The sequence below is a fragment of the Astyanax mexicanus genome, chromosome 9 (genome assembly GCF_023375975.1).
Source record: "Astyanax mexicanus isolate ESR-SI-001 chromosome 9, AstMex3_surface, whole genome shotgun sequence".
Lineage (NCBI taxonomy): Eukaryota > Metazoa > Chordata > Actinopteri > Characiformes > Acestrorhamphidae > Astyanax > Astyanax mexicanus.
Genome location: NC_064416.1, coordinates 46,281,796 through 46,302,462, shown reverse-complemented (window position 1 = coordinate 46,302,462; position 20,667 = coordinate 46,281,796). Strand labels below are relative to the sequence as shown.

The 20,667-nt window shown below is 39.9% G+C and overlaps 1 protein-coding gene across 1 annotated transcript; it reads right to left on the bottom strand.

Moving 5' to 3' along the window:
* Positions 1-1,396: 1,396 nt before the first annotated feature.
* Positions 1,397-19,425, bottom strand: LOC111197051 (guanylyl cyclase-activating protein 2-like). The gene is made up of 4 exons (XM_022686468.2): positions 19,077-19,425; positions 18,772-18,921; positions 4,328-4,433; positions 1,397-2,123 (listed from the first exon to the last, which is right to left on the bottom strand). The coding sequence occupies exons 1-4, from the start codon at positions 19,278-19,280 to the stop codon at positions 1,990-1,992; spliced, it is 594 nt and encodes a 197-aa protein (XP_022542189.2). The 5' UTR covers positions 19,281-19,425; the 3' UTR covers positions 1,397-1,989.
* Positions 19,426-20,667: the final 1,242 nt, after the last annotated feature.

Below are 20,667 nucleotides of genomic sequence, written 5' to 3'. Positions count from 1 at the left end.
AGACTCAATTTGTTTAGGAATATTTCAATCCATATCTTAAGTAAATATTGCACAAACTGAACAGCTGATACTCACTAAATAAGGTCATGTCTACCTAACATTTCCCAGTATGTTACACAAAAAATACATCTTATTGGCTCCTGACATCATTTATTGTATAATGGGCATGCCATCCTGACCCTCACTCGCAGTCATTGTGTAGTCTTGCCCTCCAGGGCTAACGTCCCTTGTATATTCTGTTTTAATTTACGTTACTGGTGAACACCTGGCCACAGTGTTCTTAGAAGAGCAAGTTTTACTGCCTGAGAACAGCAATGCATTACCTCTGAACTGGGTTAATGGAAGGTCTGGCAGAAGCACATTCTGCAGATATTAAAGTATATTTTTTCATGAAACAACACTGACAAAATGACACTTTGACACAATAAAAAGTAGTCTGTGTGCAGCTTATATAACAGTGTAAATCTATCCTTCCCTCAAAATAACTCAATATACAGACATTAATGTCTAAACCACCCGCAACAAAAGTGAGTACACCCCTAAGAGATTACACTTGAGCACTGTTTGTCATTTTCCCTTCAAAATGTCATGTGTCTCGTTAGTGTTACTAGGTCTCAGGTGTGCAAAGGGAGCAGGTGTGTTTAGATTTGCAATACAAGTCACTCTCATTCACACTGATCACTGAAAGTTCTGACATGGCACCTCATGACAAAGAACTCTGAGGATCTTAAAAGATGAATTGTTGCGCTACATGAAGATGGCCAAGGCTATATGAAAATTGCCAACACCTTGAAACTGAGCTGCAGCACAGTGGCCAAGATCATCCAGCGTTTTAAAAGAGCAGGGTCCAATCAGAACAGACCTTGCGTTGGTCATCCAAAGAAGCTGAGTGCACGTGCTTAGCAACATGTCCACGTCCATAATGTACTTATTCATAAATCTCCGGGTGCTGGAGTTCTGTAGAGATTGAAGAGGTGGGGGTCAGCCTGTCAGTGCTCAGACCATATGCCGCACACTACATTAAATTGGTCTGCATGGCGGTCACCCCAGACAGTAGCCTCTTCTGAAGTTTGTACACAAGAAAGCCCAAAAACAATTTGCTGAAGACATGTCAACAAAGGACATGTATTGCTGGACCCATGTCCTATGGTCTGATGAGATCAAGATTAATTTGTTTGGTTCAGATGGTCTCAAGCATGTGGGGCAGCAATCAGATGAAGAGTACAAAGATAAGTGTGTCATGCCTACAGTTAAGCATGGTGGTGGGAATGCCATGGTCTGGGGCTGAGTGCATGAGAGCAGCAGGTGATGGGGAGTTACTGTGCATTTCATTGAGGGATACATGAACTCTAATATGTACTGTGTGAAACACTGAAACAGGGTGGCAGGGCAGAGTTTTAGCATGATAATGACCCCAAACACACCTCTAAGACGACCGCTGCTTTATTAAAGAGGCTGAGGGTAAAGGTGATGGACTGACCAAGCAACCAAATTTGTTATGTCTCGTAATGGTTGGGTTGTCTGTGATTGTAAAAAAAAACAACTCCAGACATTTCCTGCTGCACAGGTAGATAATTCATTCACAAGTAAGGCTGTATTTTACAATTACAAGACATCATTACAGTATATTGTGGTATAATAGATGGCGCAGATCTTTATGAATAAGCATATACAGCATATACAGAAACAAAGATCAGATTAAATACATTCCTTTATGATTGAAAACCTTCTCACAAAACCTTTTTTGTCATTCATGTGCTTATAAATACAGTATATATATCCATGTGGAGGAAGTGAAGCTGATGCTTCTGTTCAGTTCATTCTGTCATGATGTGTTACTCAAATCATGCAACATTTATTTGCTGGATATGAAATACAGTACATTGGACGACTTGGCGTAACCTTGTCCTGCTGTAGATGACGAATAATGAAGAACCACTTCTTCAGATGTGCGTTGGAGTCGGAGTCTGTGTTAGCATGGGTTCATGACTAAGACTTTGTTGGTGAATTTTTAGCCTGGTGGTCGATGAACCAGCCTGTGGGTCGCAGGTCAAGCCTGAGCTGCTCCATGACCCACTTGTCTTTTTGAGCCCCTTCTACAAACTCCTGTAGTGAAAGCTGACCTGCAAGAGCAAAGAACAGGAATCAGTGTACAGTATTAGAGAGTGAGAATGAGCAAACAGTTTTGATTTGGGTTACTTCACTTAAATAATTAACAAATATAAACGCGCACTAAAATCACAAATCAAGGCTGGATCATTGATATAGTGCAACCTAACTCTGTGATGAAGGCATCCCAGTGTTGAGCCCAGATGAGCGATAAGACACACACATGATGCACACAACCTGGCAGCCATGTACTTGAAGAAGAATTGAGAAAATACATAGCTGTGTTTCAAAGCCTAGGCTGCACTCAAGGTAAGACTGGTCCTCTGTAGGATTGTACTATGAAGACTCCTACTTAGAAGCCTAATTGGTACACAAATGAAGCAGTATTCACATTAGCAGGCTACAAGTCACTCATGTTGCCCCCAAGTTTGTCTCTATACATGTATGGAACAATTAAGAGACCACTTCAGTTTCTGAATCAGTTTCTCTGATTTTGCTATTTATAGGTTTATGTTTGAGTAAAATGAACATTGTTGTTTTATTCTATAAACTACAGACAACAATTCTCCCAAATTCCAAATAAAAATATTGTCATTTAGAGCATTTATTTTCAGAAAATGAGAAATGGCTGAAATAATATTTCTATGCAAATAATTCAAAGAAAACATGTTCATATAAATAACATTTTAAGAGTTCAGAAATCAATATTTGGTGGAATAACCCTGGTGATTTTTAATCACAGTTTTAATTTTATGCATCTTGGCATCATGTTCTCCTCCACCAGTCTTACACACTGCTTTTGGATAACTTTATGCTGCTTTACTCCTGGTGCAAAAATCCAAGCAGTTCAGTTTGGTTTGATGGCTTGTGATCACCAATTTTCTCTTGATTAAATTCCAGATATTTTTAATTTGGTAAAATCAAAGAAACTCATTCATGAATGGATTTTAAGTGGTCTCTCATATTTTTCCAGAGCTGTATTTGTGAAATGGTACATGGTTTAAAACAGAAAAAAACAGCAACTATATGCATATCTCTGTTTACAATGGGTTCTTCACTATGAAACTGCCTTTTATGACTTTGTGGCCTTAAATACAAGGTACTGTTAGTCAGCGACTTTATTTGTGTTCTATTGAAATATAAAACTATGGAGAGCTGGATGACCAGTGCACTCCTTGCTTGTCATCTCCTAGTAGGTTTGCAGGTGTAGAATACATTTTCTATTTTTGGATGATGGATTGTTAGACAGTGCTCCTTGGGATGATCAAAGTGTGGGATATGTTTTTAATAATCTAACCCTGCTTTAAACTTCTTCTCCACAACTTTATCTCTGAGCTGTCTGGTGAGTTGCTTGGTCTTCATGATGCTGTTTGTTCACTAGTGTTCCTTTAAAAAAACACTGAGTCCTTCACAGAACAGCTGTATTTACACTGAGAATAAATTGCACACAGCTGCACTCTGTTCAGTGACTTCTGAAGGCAAATTCAAAGGGGGGCTCAATACTTTTACACGTCACACTTTCAGATTTTTATTTTAAAAAACATTTGAAACAATGTATAATTTAATTTTTATTTCAAATTTTTCCCATTTTCTCCCCAATTTTGCACAGCCAATTACCCAACCCACTCATTAGGACTCCCCTATCACTAGTGATGCCCCAACACACCAGGAGGGTGAAGACTAACACATGTTTCCTCCGTTACAGGTGAAGTCAGACTCCACCTCTTTTTGAGCTGCTGCTGATGCAGTGTTGCCGAGTAGCATCACAGCGCTAACGCCCGGAGGAAAGCGCAGCGACTCGGTTCTGATACATCAGCTCACAGATGCCCTGTGCTGCAGACATCCCCCTAGGAGTGATGTGGGGAAAGAGTGCCATCTACTGTACCCACCCGGAGAGAGCAGGGCCAATTGTGCTCCCTCTAAGCACCGGCAGCTTGACGGAAAAGCTGTATGAGGGGGGGTTCAAACCTGCGACCTCCCGCTCATAGTGGCAGCGCTTTAGACTGCTGGACCACTCGGTGCCACAGCTCCCCATATAATTTTATGCTACTTTGTGTTTATATATCACTTGTTTATCACTATCAATCTCAATAAAATACATTTAAAATTTGTGTTTGTAAGGTAACAAAATGTGAAAAAGTTTAAGGAGTATGAATACTTTTGCAAGCCACTGTATCTACAACTACTTATAATACTAATCAACTGCTAATCTACTTACCATCATTATTTTCGTCAATAAGTTCAAATATCCGGTCACAGATCTGATCTGGGGTGAGTTTTTCAGGGTCCTGTTGACGATCATGCCTCCGCAGTTTATAGATGATCTGTGGAAAGAATGAACAGGACAGTGTGGTTACTCTTTTAAATTTGACTGAACTTCTTGGTTTTTGAAACTGTGTTCTCCAGTGCAGTAGTTCTCAAACTTTTTAAGCCACACTGAAAAAAAAAATATGAGTAAAATTTACTTTAAAAAAGTTTAGCAACTTTCTGCATATTGCTTTTATTAAGTCAATTTAATTTCAGATAAATTTAAGTAACTTCAACTCGGTTTCAAGAGTTAAATGTTACACAGAGTAAATAACTGAACCGAACTTCAGTCAATCCTTTCTTTTAGTAAACTTTACTTCATTTATTTTTACTGAATCAATTCTTTCAGTTTACTAAAAGAAAGAATTGATTCAGTAAAAATAAATGAAATAAAGTTTACTAAAAGAAAGGATTGATTCAGTAAAAATAAATGAAGTAAAGTTTAATAAATTAAAGGATTGACTGAAGTTCAGTTCACTTATTTACTCTGTGTAACATTTAAGTTTTGAAACCGAGTTGAAGTTACTTAAATTTTTTAAAATTAAATTAACTTAAAAAAAACAAATACAGAAAGTTGCAAAACTTTTTTTAAGTAAATTTTACTCATCATTTTTTTTTTCAGTGTACCATCTACAAACCATTTCACAGAAACATGTGTGGTTAACCACACACACAGTTGTTTATACACAGTAATCTAGACGTGTAATCCACACATGTCCTCATATCTTTAGGTAATTGTTCTTCCCCTGTTGTGTGGAGCTTGCTCGATTTTGTAGTCTGTAAGTTATTATAATTAGGTAAGTTATTTGATTGGGTATTGTTTTGGTTAAAACAGTATTCTTACTCAGACTCTTAGAAGGATTTAGACAGAGGAAAATAAACAACATGAGAGCCGAGCAGTAAACTACAGTGTTTTTACCTTATGTATCTATTAACTGTAATGCAGAAATGATAACACTTAATAACACTCTTGTCACTGCATAATGCAATCAAATTCTCACAGCAATGTGGGTATAATGTCTATAAGGTCTAGTAGAAGGCCTTTTTTGGGCAGTTACTCCAACAAAAGAAAGTGAAATTCTTCTTTTTGGAAGCAACAACAAATAAGGAATTGTTCTTGTATTTTAGCGCATGTAATGTATTGCAGTTCTGTGCTGTGTGCTCTGTAATTGGATATTTTGTGTATCCCTCCTCATGCACTCCCTGCTGTAAACAACAGTGGCAATTCCAAGATACAAACTTACCCTCATGCTGACCTACTGATAATATGATAGAATGATAATGCAAATCCTTATACAGCTACAGGGGTTGGACAATGAAACTGAAACACCTGGTTTTAGAGCACAATAATTGATTGTGGTGACGGACAGTTCTGGTGGAAACAGGAGAGTTGAGGTGCACATTGAATTCTGCGTGATTTGATCAGCCGTGGTTTTATGTTTTTTGGATACAATCCGGGTTAGCACCCGAACATCCCTTTCAGACAGCTTCCTCTTACAGCGTCCACAGTTAATCCTGTTGGATGTGGTTGGTCCTTCTTGGTGGTATGCTGACATTACCCTGGATACCGTGGCTCTTGATGCATCACAAAGACTTGATGTCTTGGTCACAGATGCTCCAGCAAGACGTGCACCAACAATCTGTCCTCTTTTGAACTCTGGTATGTCTCCCATAATGTTGTGTGCATTGCAATATTTAGAGCAGAACTGTGCTCTTACCCTGCTAATTGAACCTTCACACTCTGCTCTTACTGGTGCAATAATGTGCAATTAATGAAGATTGATCACCAGGCTGCTCTAATTTAGCCATGAAACCTCCCACACTAAAATGACAGGTCTTTCAGTTTCATTGTCCAACCCCCGTATATATCCACTCTATATTCGTGAATATACAGTTCATTTATATTTATAAAGACTCAGACCTTGTTTATGTCCATTCTCCTGTAGTTCTCTCAGTCTTATAATTTTTAGTTCCTGCCTCACCTTCCAAAATATCATTGATATTATTGGTGTACATGGACGGTTCCCTTAAATACCCTCCTTGCTCTGGTTTTGTCCCGGACTGCCTCTGTGCCTCCTTGCTTCCAACTGATAAGAATACCTTAATGATGTCTTAACCCTGCCCTTTATCTAAAGCCCTAAAAGAGGAAATGTAAACACTTTAAGCCCCCAGACGGCAGCCAGGGACATCGACTCCCTTCATCCTGTTTAGACAGGAGCCATTGTGGGTGAAGAGCATTTTAAAGGTTTGCTGAAGCTTCATATAAGGTAACTGTTTCCAGTATACCAGTTTACCAATTCTTAGGGCTGCAGATATCAAATATTTTAGTTATCGGATATTCTACAGAAAATTAATCGAGTAATCGGATAAAACACATCTTTGCTTGGAGAAAATAAGATGAATGGCCAATAAAATTCCCCTTTCATATATGTCTTATTTCTTAAATTTACATTGTGCATGACAATAAACTGTAACAAACAGTTCATTGCTATCTTACACCCCGCAAACATTCTATTTTCCTGCCTTGTACTGTACCACTTAAACTGTGAGGGTGCTTGTGAATATGTCTACACCGATGGGCATGTGTTCAGGTAAATTTCTGGTGTATTGCTATCTTAGCGACAGAAAACACAGGTGCGCCACTGACTGATTAAAACCCTAACAGCAGTCAATTATCAGGCATTCATTACTATCTGTCAACACAGGAGTGCCACGAGAGCTCAACATGTGTACACCCCTGCTCTTTACCCACACAAGGATGCACATGTGGCAGTGTGATGTTGTTCCACTAGATTATTTTGCTTTGATGGGATTTTATTTTGAAAGTTGTTCTGAGTTGTCAGTTGCTGGAGCACTTCACAGAGGACTGAGAGATGGGATTTATTTTTTTTACATAATATTTTTTTATTATAAATTTCTTTGAATTTATTTATTTTCTTGGTCGAATTATTTATAGGAAAATATTTATATACATAAATATAACCAATAAATATAGTTTAATTGACTAAAAATATGTCCATGTGGGCGGAGTCTCTGCAGCTCCTGCATGGGCGAAGGGAAAAAGTAAGCTGCTCTCCCAAATCTCGTCCTCTCTGAAAATGGCCATCCTTAGAGAAGGTATGTTATGGTGCAGCTCCGTAATTTTGTGCTCATAAACTACATTATCTGTTCTAGATTCGACATACAAGTGGCTAATTTAATCAATGAATTGTTTAATAACATGTTCCTGTTGTTTAATTTAAGTTAAAGCACAGTTTTATGTGTATTTTGGGCTGTTTTATTCTCCGATTTGGCGCGAATTGTGTTAAGGTGGAATGCTAATTAGAAATGAGAATCTAGATGCTAACCAGTCACTGCAAGTTTTTTTATGTTCTTTTATATCCTTATTTTGGTTAATATGACAAGATATCCCGATGGTGCAGCGTATATGTGTATTTTAGAGTAGTAGTGTAACTTTTCTGCACAAGTTTGTGTAATGTGCTAGCTTCGTAACCAATACACGATGCTTAACAGGCGCAGCTGAAAGAGAGCAAGAGCATGCCTGATAACTCAATCCTGTCTGTCCTGTGCATTCTAATACAGGTATGTTGAGCTAAAGGGAGCTGTATTGTCATATATATGTAATTATCATACTGGTTAGCATACTGTTTATTATATATAAATATATATATTGTTTTTATTATTGTTTTTTTTATATTCATATATGTATATTACTCTATACAATTGAATTGTATTGATAAGCTCTCTGAAAATGGCCATCCTTAGAGAAGGCGCAGCTGAAAGAGAGCAAGAGCATGCCTGATAACTCAATCCTGTCTGTCCTGTGCATTCTAATACAGGAATTGGATAAATAAATGCTGGAAACAGAGCTGAGGTGTCCGCACTCTTTAATGACAACACAACGCAGAAGTAAGCCGGTTACAAAAAGTGGTACCGTGCCCGTGGCCGATGATTGGTTCGCTGGTTGCAGACCACCGTGTGCGCTGCGGAGTGATGACTGCGCTGCAGATGACTCGAGCTGAACAGATAAGGACCCCTGCTCCACAAGAAACCTCGTGAAGTGCCGGTTTGAAATATATCAAAAGGACATTTTGGGTTACTAATTTTTTTTCTGAGCAGAATATATATATATATTTTTCTTATTTTATAATTATCTAAAAAGTGGTTTCTTTAGTAGTAATTTTTTTTTTGAGACTAGAATAAATTGCATTTTAATTAGCATGGAAGGCATCAGAGGTTATGGGGAAAGTGAGGATCTCAGCCATTTGAGTGTTGGGAGGGGCAGAGGGTTTTTATTTTCAACACCACACACTGGGAGAAATGTAATGCTTGCTAGCCCAGAGTTCACAAGAAGTGGGAGATACACCACTAGCCCTGATAGTACACATGTAAAAGACACATCTGACCTGACTTTTTCAGGTAGTCATATTACTGACTTAATTCAACAAATAGGTTCTGAGATTGGTGAATCTATTAGAGCGAGTCTGTCACGTAGCTCAGATGTGGAGCCAGTCTCACAGGCTCATCATGAACCAACCACATCATCCTCTGACTCTGATCAGTTGAATACCACAGTCATTGATGCATCTAAACTTAATTTGGTGCTTAAGTCAGATGTCAGTACACCACCGTACTTCCGTGGTGATAGCTCAGATAAGTGCACCATATATGAATGGGAGGAGTTAATGAGAGCTTACCTTAGCAAAAGAGACCTCCCCAATTCAGAATTGGTGGGAGAGATACTGAATAGGCTCATGGGGCGTGCAAGAGACATAACAAAGGTCTGGATAAGCAATAACTCAGGAGTAGTTGATGCAAATGCAGTTTTTACAATTTTGAGGCAGCACTTCAGTGAGTCTGTCAGTTCTGGATTACCTCTAGCTGATTTTTATGCTGTTACACCATACACTAGTGAAAACCCGTTAGATTATTGGGTAAGGTTGAACAAAGCAGCAGAAGTGGCTGAACAAAGTCTCAGAAGTGAAGGGAGAGCTATGTTTAATCGAAGCATGGAACTAGCAGTTATGTTCATTCAAAACTGTCCAGACAAAGACCTGTCTCTGGTGTTCAAAAGCAAAGCTCTGCGGTCTTGGACTGCCAGCGAAGTACAAGAGCACTTGGATGAGTTCCTGAGGGAGCGAAAGACTAAAAAGTGTCACCTAAAGCTAAATGTTATGGGAGTATCAGAAGATTCTAAAGTGAGCAGAGACCACATTCAGACTAATTCATCTCACAACAGTCACAGCTGTGAGATAGAGCAAGTGTCCTGTGTTGCAGAAACGACCACCCTCGACAAAGTTCTGAATATGTTGGAAAAAGCTCTTGTGAGTAATTCTCAGTCAGCTCGCCACACTCCTACTCCTACCAAAAGACCTCGACAGTGCAGAGTATGTAGCAGTTCAGAACACACCACCAATGTTCACTGCCGAATGTACAAGCTCTGTTTCAAATGCTTTTCTCCAGAACATGTCAGCTATAACTGTGTAGCAGATGCCGGCAAGCCTGCCACTTCAAAACATGCTGGACAGACCCAGGAAAACTAGAGAGCCCTGTGTTAGAGGAGGTAAATATGGGGCCCATCAACAACACCTCCACTGATGACATGGAATCTGTTTACTCTTACTGTTGTGAAACAGTATCAAAAGACAAGACAGTTATTTTTCAAAACTCATTAAAAACAGCACAGAGTGACGATTTGTTCTATACCTCAGTGTTAGTCCAAGGGGAATTTGAAATGCAAGGCATGTTAGACAGTGGGTCAATGGCAACTACAATACGTGCAGATGTCATCCCTCAGCTAAGGAGTGCAGGTTTACTGGATGAAGAGTATTTATCTGCCTCAGATGTTGTCCTAGTGGGTTGTGGGGGGAAACAGACTAAACCAGAGGGTATCTGTAACTTACAGCTTGAGCTTTACGGATTTAGCTTTGTTGTCCCCGTTCTCATCGTAGATGGACAAGTTGACCAGTTAATCCTAGGCACTAATGTCCTAAAACCTCTGATCAAACAATTCAAGACAAATGATGGTTACTGGAGAGTCATGAGTCAACCTGACTCTTCTTCTCAGTCTGCCAACACCCAGTTCCTACGCCTGTTATCCAACCTTGAGAGATGGAGGGGAGACACTATTCCAGACAAGATTGGGACCGTAAAACTGAAAAGTGCTGTGACTCTGAAGCCCATGAGTGAACACCTTGTATGGGCACGTTTACCGCCTAGCTCCACACTCTCCATTGGCAGCACTGTTGTAATAGAACCTACCACATCCCGTTGTGTGCATCGTAACATACTAGTGGGGAGAGTCATTTCACCACTTTGGGGAGATGGGTGGCTCCCAGTAAAAATAGTGAATCCAACAACAGCTGAGGTCACTTTAAGAAGAAATGCAAAAGTGGCTGATGTTTTTCCTTGTATTGCTCTGGAGGATTTTGAAAGCATCAAAGTGGGCTCTACTCATCAGAATGTGGGAGTTGTGAGATGTCAGAGTTCAGAGGGAAGCCTGACAGCTAAAAGCTCAGTTAGAGATGTGAGAACCAGTCACGACAGTAAGTTGACCAGCCTTGGACTTCAGGACATAAATGTTGAAGACTGTGAAGTGTCTCCATGCTGGAAACGTGAACTCGTTGACCTGATTGCCAAGTATGATGATGTCTTTTCCAGGCATAGTCTTGATTGTGGAGAAGTGCGTGGATTTTGTCATAGAATACGCCTGACTGATGATAGACCATTTCGACTCCCATATCGGAGGCTGTCCCCAGCTCACTATCATAAACTTCGACAAACCTTGGATGAAATGGAGGAAAGAGACATCATTAGGAAGTCCAGTAGTGAGTTTGCGTCGCCGCTAGTATTAGTGTGGAAAAAGAATGGGGATTTGAGGATTTGTACGGACTTCAGGTGGTTAAACGCACGTACTGTGAAGGACGCACACCCTCTTCCACACCAAGCTGATGTTCTTGCTGCCTTGGGGGGTAATGCATTCTTTAGCACTATGGATCTGACAGCTGGGTACTACAATGTCCCATTACACGAAGAAGACAAGAAATACACAGCGTTCTCATCACCACTAGGGTTACATGAGTATAATCGTTTAGCTCAAGGTTTATGTAACAGTCCAGCCACCTTCATGAGAATGATGTTGACCATATTTGGTGACCAGAATTTTTTGAGTCTTCTCTGCTATCTAGATGATTTGCTAGTGTTCGCTAGGTCTGAAGAGGAAAGCCTGCAGAGACTTGAGATGGTGTTTCAACGCCTCAGAGAACACAATTTAAAATTGTCCCCATCTAAATGTCAGTTTCTGAGAAGAAAAGTCAAATTTTTAGGTCACATAGTTTCTAAAGAAGGTGTGGCTACTGACCCGGCTAAGGTGGAAGCGATTGTTAATATAACAGAACAACAACTCATGGAGAATGATGGTGTTACCCCGTCAGCTGAGAAGATAAGATCATTTTTAGGCATGGCTATCTACTATCAGCACTATATCGAGCACTGTTCCACACTAGCCAAGCCACTGTTTCAGCTGACAACTGGTCAGAAAAAGCCTCGCAGAGGCAAAGGTGCAAAGAAATGTACCCAGACTCGCAAACTCACTCCAGCCGACTGGACCATTGAATGTAAGCAAGCTCTACAAAACTTGAAAGAAGCTCTGATCAACCAAGCCATGCTGGCACATCCAGACTTTTCAAAGCCATTTCTGCTTTCAGTTGATGCTTCCACTCGTGGCCTTGGAGCTGTACTTTCTCAGCTTCAGGAAGGTTGTGACACAGCAAGACCTATAGCTTATGCCAGCAAGTCTCTGAATCACGCACAGTCAAAGTATCCAGCACACAGGCTGGAGTTTCTGGCTATGAAGTGGGCCATACATGACAAATTCAGTCACTGGTTGCGTGGACACCGATTTACTGTGTGGACAGACAATAATCCACTCAAGTACATACTAACCAAACCAAGACTTGATGCTTGTGAGCAAAGATGGGTGGCAAAACTAGCTCCCTTTGATTTTGATATTCAGTACATTTCTGGAGCTAAGAATGTTGTTGCAGACGCTCTAAGCAGAGAGCCATTTGTGAAACCACGAATCATGAGCAGATTGACCAGAACTCCCTATGACGTGCTGCTACATGAAGCAGAAAGCTTAAAGGAGGATGAGGTTCAAGACATGTTTCGGTTGTCCTGTGAGCTCCCTGAAGTCGAAAGAATTTCTAGAGCTTCTGCCTGCGGCATTACAGACGATCCAGAGTCTAAGCTAGTGAATGGCAACACTGCTGGAAGACTGTCACAAGAAGAAGTGTCTGCAGTATTACTTTCTCACTGTCAGTGGAAGGAAGGCGCTAACCTTAGAGCTATGTGTCACGTACAGCATCTGGCCGAACTGGTGGCATCAGAACCATCTCCACTTCCTGTCTTTTCACATGAGGAATTACTTGAGAAGCAAAGTCAAGACCCTGTCATTAGCAGGGTGAAGTTCTATGTTGAGAGAGGGAGGCGACCATCCAGGAGAGAGAGGGTTCATGAGTCCAGGGAAACTATGTGTACTCTGAGGCAGTGGGGAAAACTTACATTGCGCCTGGGTATTTTGTATCGTCTGTCGAAACACCCATCATCTAAGAAGAAAATGTTTCAGTATGTGGTCCCAGCAGCTCTGAGAAATCATGTAATGAAGGGGATACATGACGAGGCTGGTCATCAAGGGCAACAACGCACTCTGTGGCTTGGGAGACAAAGATTTTACTGGGCTTCCATTGAGAAAGACGTCAAAGAGTATGTTTCACACTGCAAGAGGTGCATTCTTGGCAAGAGACCAGAACCAGAAGCTAGGGCACCACTCGTGTCTGTGACAACTACTGCCCCCTTAGAGTTAGTGTGTATTGACTTTTGGACTGCGGAGGATGCGCATAACAAATCTATTGATGTACTTGTGATAACTGATCATTTCACGAGGCTCTCTTGTGCATATCCCTGTCCGAATCAGTCTGCAAAGACAGTGGCTCGAATACTGTGGAATAATTTTTTCTGCGTATATGGCTTCCCAAGACGCCTACACTCTGACAGGGGTGCAAACTTTGAAAGCTCTCTCATTGCAGAATTATTACAGCTTGCAGGAGTCAGCAAATCCCACACCACCCCGTACCACCCCAGTGGTAATGGCCAGGCAGAACGTTTTAACAGAACGTTGGGCACTATGATTCGGACGCTCCCACCCAGGTCCAAGGTCAAATGGCCACAGTTGCTGAATACTCTCACTTTTGCATATAATTGCACTGTGCATGAAACCACTGGCTTCCCTCCCTTCTTTCTGATGTTTGGTCGCACTCCTCGCCTACCAGTTGATGTCATGTTTGAGAGTGTCATTGTGGATGATATCACAGTTGACGTGGATAAGTATGTCCAGTCTTTGGGGAAAGATCTCCGGGAAGCAATGTCACTGGCACAGCATCATGCAGAACAACAACAGAGTAAACAGGCTGAAAATTACAATCGCCATTGTAAAGGTCAGGTTTTGGAGATAGGAGATCGAGTTCTCCTGGCGAATAAAGGCGAGAGAGGCAAAAAGAAACTAGCTGATCGGTGGGAGAGCACAGTTTATGTGGTGGTGGGCAAGAATGACTCATTGAACATTTACAGAATCCGTAGTCCTGCTACAGGGAGGATAAAAACTGTCCATCGAAATTTATTGTTGCCTGTCAATTTTCTACCTGTACCTTCTTGGGGCGAGTCTGAAAGTCAAATCTCTTGTACTACAGACACTATCAGTGAAGACATATCAATGGATGATGAGAAAACTGATCAGTGTGATGACAGAACAACCCAGTGGGTTGCTGATTTGAATGACACCTCTGAGGTAGGAATGAGTGATGATGCAGAGACCTGGTGTGAGGAGAGAGAGAGAGACAGTTCTGACTGTGATGATGGAACGAGAACACAGCGAGAGAGTGTTCAAGATGATCAAGCTGCAGGTCTAGATGACACAGTCTCCACCTCGCCTAAAAGCACTTCTCAGGATCAGCCTCCAGACCCTGGTGTCACTGCCCATTCTGAAACAACTTCGCAGAGCACCTTGCCCAGTAAAAATGTGGTGACCACAGTGCCACTTTCAGATACTTTGCCTTTAGACGTTCCAGAGTCCATTGCAGATTCTCTTGAGATTACCCAAGCAGATAGGTTTCGCACAAGACTAGGAAGAATTGTCAGACCAGTGAATAGGCTTATTCAAACTATGTCTGCACAACGCATTAGGCAAATAGTACATTCTCACTGATAGGATATTTAAGTGTTTTATTTTGGTTTATACTGAAACCTACTTAGAGTGATCTTTGGGGAGGAAAAGTCTTTTTCAGACTGTAGTGTCTAACATATTAGGCACGTAATGAAACCTAGTGTTGTAGCCTATGTTTAAAACTGTGTACACGGCATTGTTCTCTATAGTCAGTTTGGAGCCTAGCTACCTCCAGGTTGTCTTAATCCTTCATGGGATAGTTTCAAAACTGAATGACCATTTTTGGTTTCATTTAATGGGTCTACATCCTAGGTTTGTTGAATTGTGCAAGTATTTTTTTTTTTATTTATTTTGTTTGTTTATGGAACAAGAGAAAAAAAAAAACAAGCAGTTTCTATAATTGTATATAGTTGAAATTATTTTATTAAGAATATTGCAGAATAGTTGTTCATAATCTAGCGTAAAACAGTGGGGGAGAATGTGGCAGTGTGATGTTGTTCCACTAGATTATTTTGCTTTGATGGGATTCTATTTTGAAAGTTGTTCTGAGTTGTCAGTTGCTGGAGCACTTCACAGAGGACTGAGAGATGGGATTTATTTTTTTTACATAATATTTTTTTATTATAAATTTCTTTGAATTTATTTATTTTCTTGGTCGAATTATTTATAGGAAAATATTTATATACATAAATATAACCAATAAATATAGTTTAATTGACTAAAAATATGTCCATGTGGGCGGAGTCTCTGCAGCTCCTGCATGGGCGAAGGGAAAAAGTAAGCTGCTCTCCCAAATCTCGTCCTCTCTGAAAATGGCCATCCTTAGAGAAGGTATGTTATGGTGCAGCTCCGTAATTTTGTGCTCATAAACTACATTATCTGTTCTAGATTCGACATACAAGTGGCTAATTTAATCAATGAATTGTTTAATAACATGTTCCTGTTGTTTAATTTAAGTTAAAGCACAGTTTTATGTGTATTTTGGGCTGTTTTATTCTCCGATTTGGCGCGAATTGTGTTAAGGTGGAATGCTAATTAGAAATGAGAATCTAGATGCTAACCAGTCACTGCAAGTTTTTTTATGTTCTTTTATATCCTTATTTTGGTTAATATGACAAGATATCCCGATGGTGCAGCGTATATGTGTATTTTAGAGTAGTAGTGTAACTTTTCTGCACAAGTTTGTGTAATGTGCTAGCTTCGTAACCAATACACGATGCTTAACAGGCGCAGCTGAAAGAGAGCAAGAGCATGCCTGATAACTCAATCCTGTCTGTCCTGTGCATTCTAATACAGGTATGTTGAGCTAAAGGGAGCTGTATTGTCATATATATGTAATTATCATACTGGTTAGCATACTGTTTATTATATATAAATATATATATATTGTTTTTATTATTGTTTTTGTTTTAAATATAATGTACTATTTTTTTTATATTCATATATGTATATTACTCTATACAATTGAATTGTATTGATAAGCTCTCTGAAAATGGCCATCCTTAGAGAAGGCGCAGCTGAAAGAGAGCAAGAGCATGCCTGATAACTCAATCCTGTCTGTCCTGTGCATTCTAATACAGGAATTGGATAAATAAATGCTGGAAACAGAGCTGAGGTGTCCGCACTCTTTAATGACAACACAACGCAGAAGTAAGCCGGTTACACACAGCAGTGCAAAACCCCAACTTTTACATCAACAGTAAACAAAATAAAATAACATTGCTGTTGCCATAAATGAGCTGCTGGTGTATCTCCACAGTGTGAACAAGTTTCCTCTGCTGAGAAGTGCAGAATTAATGCACTATTAGAATACCAATAGGCGAGAATGATGTTTTCGCTGACGTCCAATAATCTGCGTCTCACCTCTATCAGAGGCACGCAGCTGCTGCTGCAACCAATCAGCCCCACCTCTAAACCCATACATCACCCGGTGCCCCTCCCAAACTACCCCTCCCATTTTTTAGCCTTTTTCAAATTTAAGTTGAGGGTGGAGGCAGCTAAAATCAGGTGGTTTTAGTGCCCCTTTAAGTTTGTCTCTGAGCTGTCTGAGAGGAGACCCCCCCTACCCAGAATATCAGTGACATCATCAGCCCCGCCTCCACACGTTCACCCATTTGGAATCAAAGTTCAGGAAAAAATATTTTTAGCTAAATATATATGGTTCATACTCATGTGTTGAGGCATTCTTGAGTTACTAAGCTGAGAAAATGTGCAAAAAGGAGTGATTTTGTGTAAAACGTTAAACGTCATTATTATTTTCCCTCGCCTCTTCCATCCTCCCATTCCTCAAACTTCCTACTAGTGTTGTAGTCAAGATTGCTAGAGCCGAGTCTGAGTCAAGACCAAGACCAGAAAAAACTGAGACCAAGTCCAATACTGAGACCAGATTAAGATTTAAAAAAAAAATTCACATTCCATTCTTTTTATTCTAAAATGTAAAAAACAAACACAATTTGCCCTCAAATAGCTCATCAATAAGGTTAGCTAGCTCGTCACTAATGGTAGCTCTCTCTACGGTAGCATTAAAATACTAATGCTACCGTGGAGAGAGAGCTACCATTAGTGACGAGCTAGCTAACCTTTTTGATGAGCTATTTGAGGGCAAATTGTGTTTGTTTTTTACATTTTAGAATAAAAATAGCTAGCTAGTTACTAGCCTTAGTTCTTTTCCCTGTAACATTAGTGTGTAATTTAGCTAAGGTTAGCTAGCTCGTCACGAATGGTAGTTCTCTCCCCGGTAGCATTAGTATTTTAGCTAGCTTTTCAGGAAAGTTAGTTAGATTGCCGCTAATATTAGATAGCTCTTTGTTAGCTTCAGTTCACTTTCCGGTAACATTAGTGTGTAGTTTAGCTCATCAAAATAAAAAGTGCCTTGATTGGATACTGGACAAAAGCGGGAGTAGCTTGTTTTTCCGCTGTTAGCCAATTAGTGTGCAGATACATAGAGAAAAAGGGCTGATTCAGCCTGTTTGAATAAATTGTTGATATTCAGTAACAATAGAAAAAAGGTTCAGTTTCTAATGAACTTCACCTCAGAGAGAGAACTCGGACTCGTCCGGTCTTGTCTACAGTCTCAGAGTCCACCTCACCCCGAGACCGAGACTACAACACTACTTCCTACTTCTTTTTCCTTTGCATGTGTAACAATAAAAGAAGTCTGTGTAAAATACCTTGCTTTGAGCTTTAAAAAAATATATGTTCCTCGAGGCAGAGAAAATTCCATGATCATTTTTTGTTATCGAGATTCTTAAATTACTTGACGAATCGCTGCACCCCAAATTTGGTTCTTTCACATTACCTTTAAATTAAAGAGTATGATACAGTATATCTGCATGAACATGAACAGCCTAGTTAACCACACAACTGCACAGCCTATGTCCAAAGGTTTGTGGACTCCCCTCATTAATGAATGCTTTCAGCTAGAATATAGGGCTGCAACTATGAGTCGATATAATCAATAATGTCGATTATTTAAATTTGACAACAACAAATTTATTTGTTGACTAATCGTTAATTTGGAACAGTACCGCATTACACAAAGTGCTGGAGACAGAAGAAACTTGGTCTGAATCTCCAAAAGTGCCTAAAAACACAACAGATTACATATTTATTCACTAAATATCAGTATTCTTCATGTTTAAACAACATGTGGACATTTAAATACCTTTTAATCTCATGGTCAGCTGTTTCTGTTGTTTTTAGAGATGGAGGACATGGCAGAAATAATCGTTGACTAATCAACTAATCGAAAAAATGATCATCAGATTAGTCGACTACCAAAATAATCATTAATTGCAGCCCTACTAGAATAATGGGTGGTGCCAAGCTGTCAAGTATAGCGGGGGACCTGGGAGCTCAATGGAGAGCTCCCTGATCTAATACATTGGCAAGCTGAACTATTGCCTGGCCTTGTTGCTAACAGAGATGTGCAAATGCCCCCCCCCCACACACACACAAAACTTGTCTAATCCCTGTCTAAAGAAGTATTGATAAATAGAATAAAAGAGGATCTCAGAGGAAACAATGAATAAGCTGGTTTCCCAATAATATGTGATTCTACATGATTAGAAGGTGTTGGAAGGACATCATTGATGCATTAACAGCATGTTACAACCACAGCAGTGAGAAGAAATTACCTTAATGAGTTGTTTCACTTCATGTTTGTCCAGCCGTCCATTCCCGTCCCTGTCGTAAACCTTGAAGGACCACCTCAGTTTGTCCTCAAGCCGACCACGGAGAACCAGGTGCAGGGCAGCCACGTATTCCATGAAGTCTATGGTGTTATCCTGAATGAATTGTAGATAAAGAGCATTGGGGTTAAATATCAGTTTAACTCACACATCAGTTTACACTCACACATCTCTATTACACACAAAGTTCTTTATGGAACCAAATGTGGATCTTTTATAGACCCCATTAACCACTCTGTTGCATTACTTACGTTATTAGTATCAAATGATCTGAACAGATTGTCCATGTACGCAGATTCCTCTGTGGTCGAGTCACTCGTTATTCCAAAAATCCTCTTGAACTCGTGTAGGTGCAGCTTTCCGCTGGGGCACTCGTCTGCAAACTTCTTGTAAAGCTCCTGAATCTGAGAGATGCCCACTTCACTGTCCTCCTCACCTCCTTGTACCTGACCCATTATATGATAAACCAACACCCTTTCAGTAGGAAATCCCTCTTTTAAAGCTAATTATTCCACTTTTCTTCTTCTTTTACATATAAATCTGAAATCTGTATGGATGTCAGTTGTCCGCACAGAGCCGTTTAGCCCTCGCCATCCCTTGTTGACAGAGCAGGAGGAACTGAGCCCCTCACAGTGCTGTGAGTAGATTAACTCTTGTGTACTACGGTATTTTTAGAGGCAGACGCCAATCCAATCCAATCTTCCCTTTCAGAGGCCGCATCTTACATAGACCTGAAACAACCTCACTGATTCAACAGAGACAAAAAAAAAGCAGAGCTTTGTATCACTGATAGCCTACAATTTAAAAGTACTGAGATATTGCAGAATGTTCATGTGTTTCATGTGTGCACTAATAATCACTGTTGGAATCTTTTTTATAATTTAAATAATTTAAAATTGTGCGAGTACACAGAAGGAAGCTAAGGACAGTGACGTGTGACACACAGCAACTTAATCCCTGACTGATTCTGATCCCTGCTCCTGTGTGTGCACAGACCCCCACCCACCACCAACCACCCTCCCACCCCCACACATACAGTAATCTACCTTTCTCTATACGCCATAGTCTTCCACACATTCTCACACTCCATACACATTCTCTTTCTTTCTCTCTCTCTCTTTTTCAATATTATAGTAGTGTATATACCCAGGGTTAGGTATATTAGCTAATATTTAGACTACATATAGTGGGGGAAATATATTTATTTAAACCCCTGCTGATTTTGTAATTATACCCCTTTTATAGAACAGTATATCATTTGCATGGTAGGTTTTATTATATATTATATCAACCCTTTAAGTGGTACACTCTATACCCACAATTTATCTGAACTTAATTAAATTAAGCCCGTTTTATGTTAAAAACAGAGCTGAACATTTGAGCTCTCCAATTTTGGATACACATACATTTAAACTGAGATCTTTGAGTTTAGTCTGTTCCCATTGGTAGTTTCTTTTCCATTGGCTTCTGGCACAATCTATTTGCATACTAGGTGTGTCCCCATTTTTTTGACAGTCACCATCAGTGTGTAGTCATTCCCTCTGGGCTACCTTCTGTAAACCATTAGATCATATATTATGATAAACTGGTCTCTGTGTTGTAGGCGGTAAGAACAAGTATCATTTTCTGTGCTGCTATAGTAACTCTGTGTTGGTTGTGTGCTCTATACTGTACCCTCTATAGTCTTCTTCATCTATTTTTCTATGAATATTAAAAAAAATGCTTGAATGAAATGAAAGAGATATTAAATACAAATCTGCAGATTTCATTCACCTGACCAATATTACCAGAAAATAATACACTATCATATGTATTGAATATAATCAAGAGGAAGAAGGATGA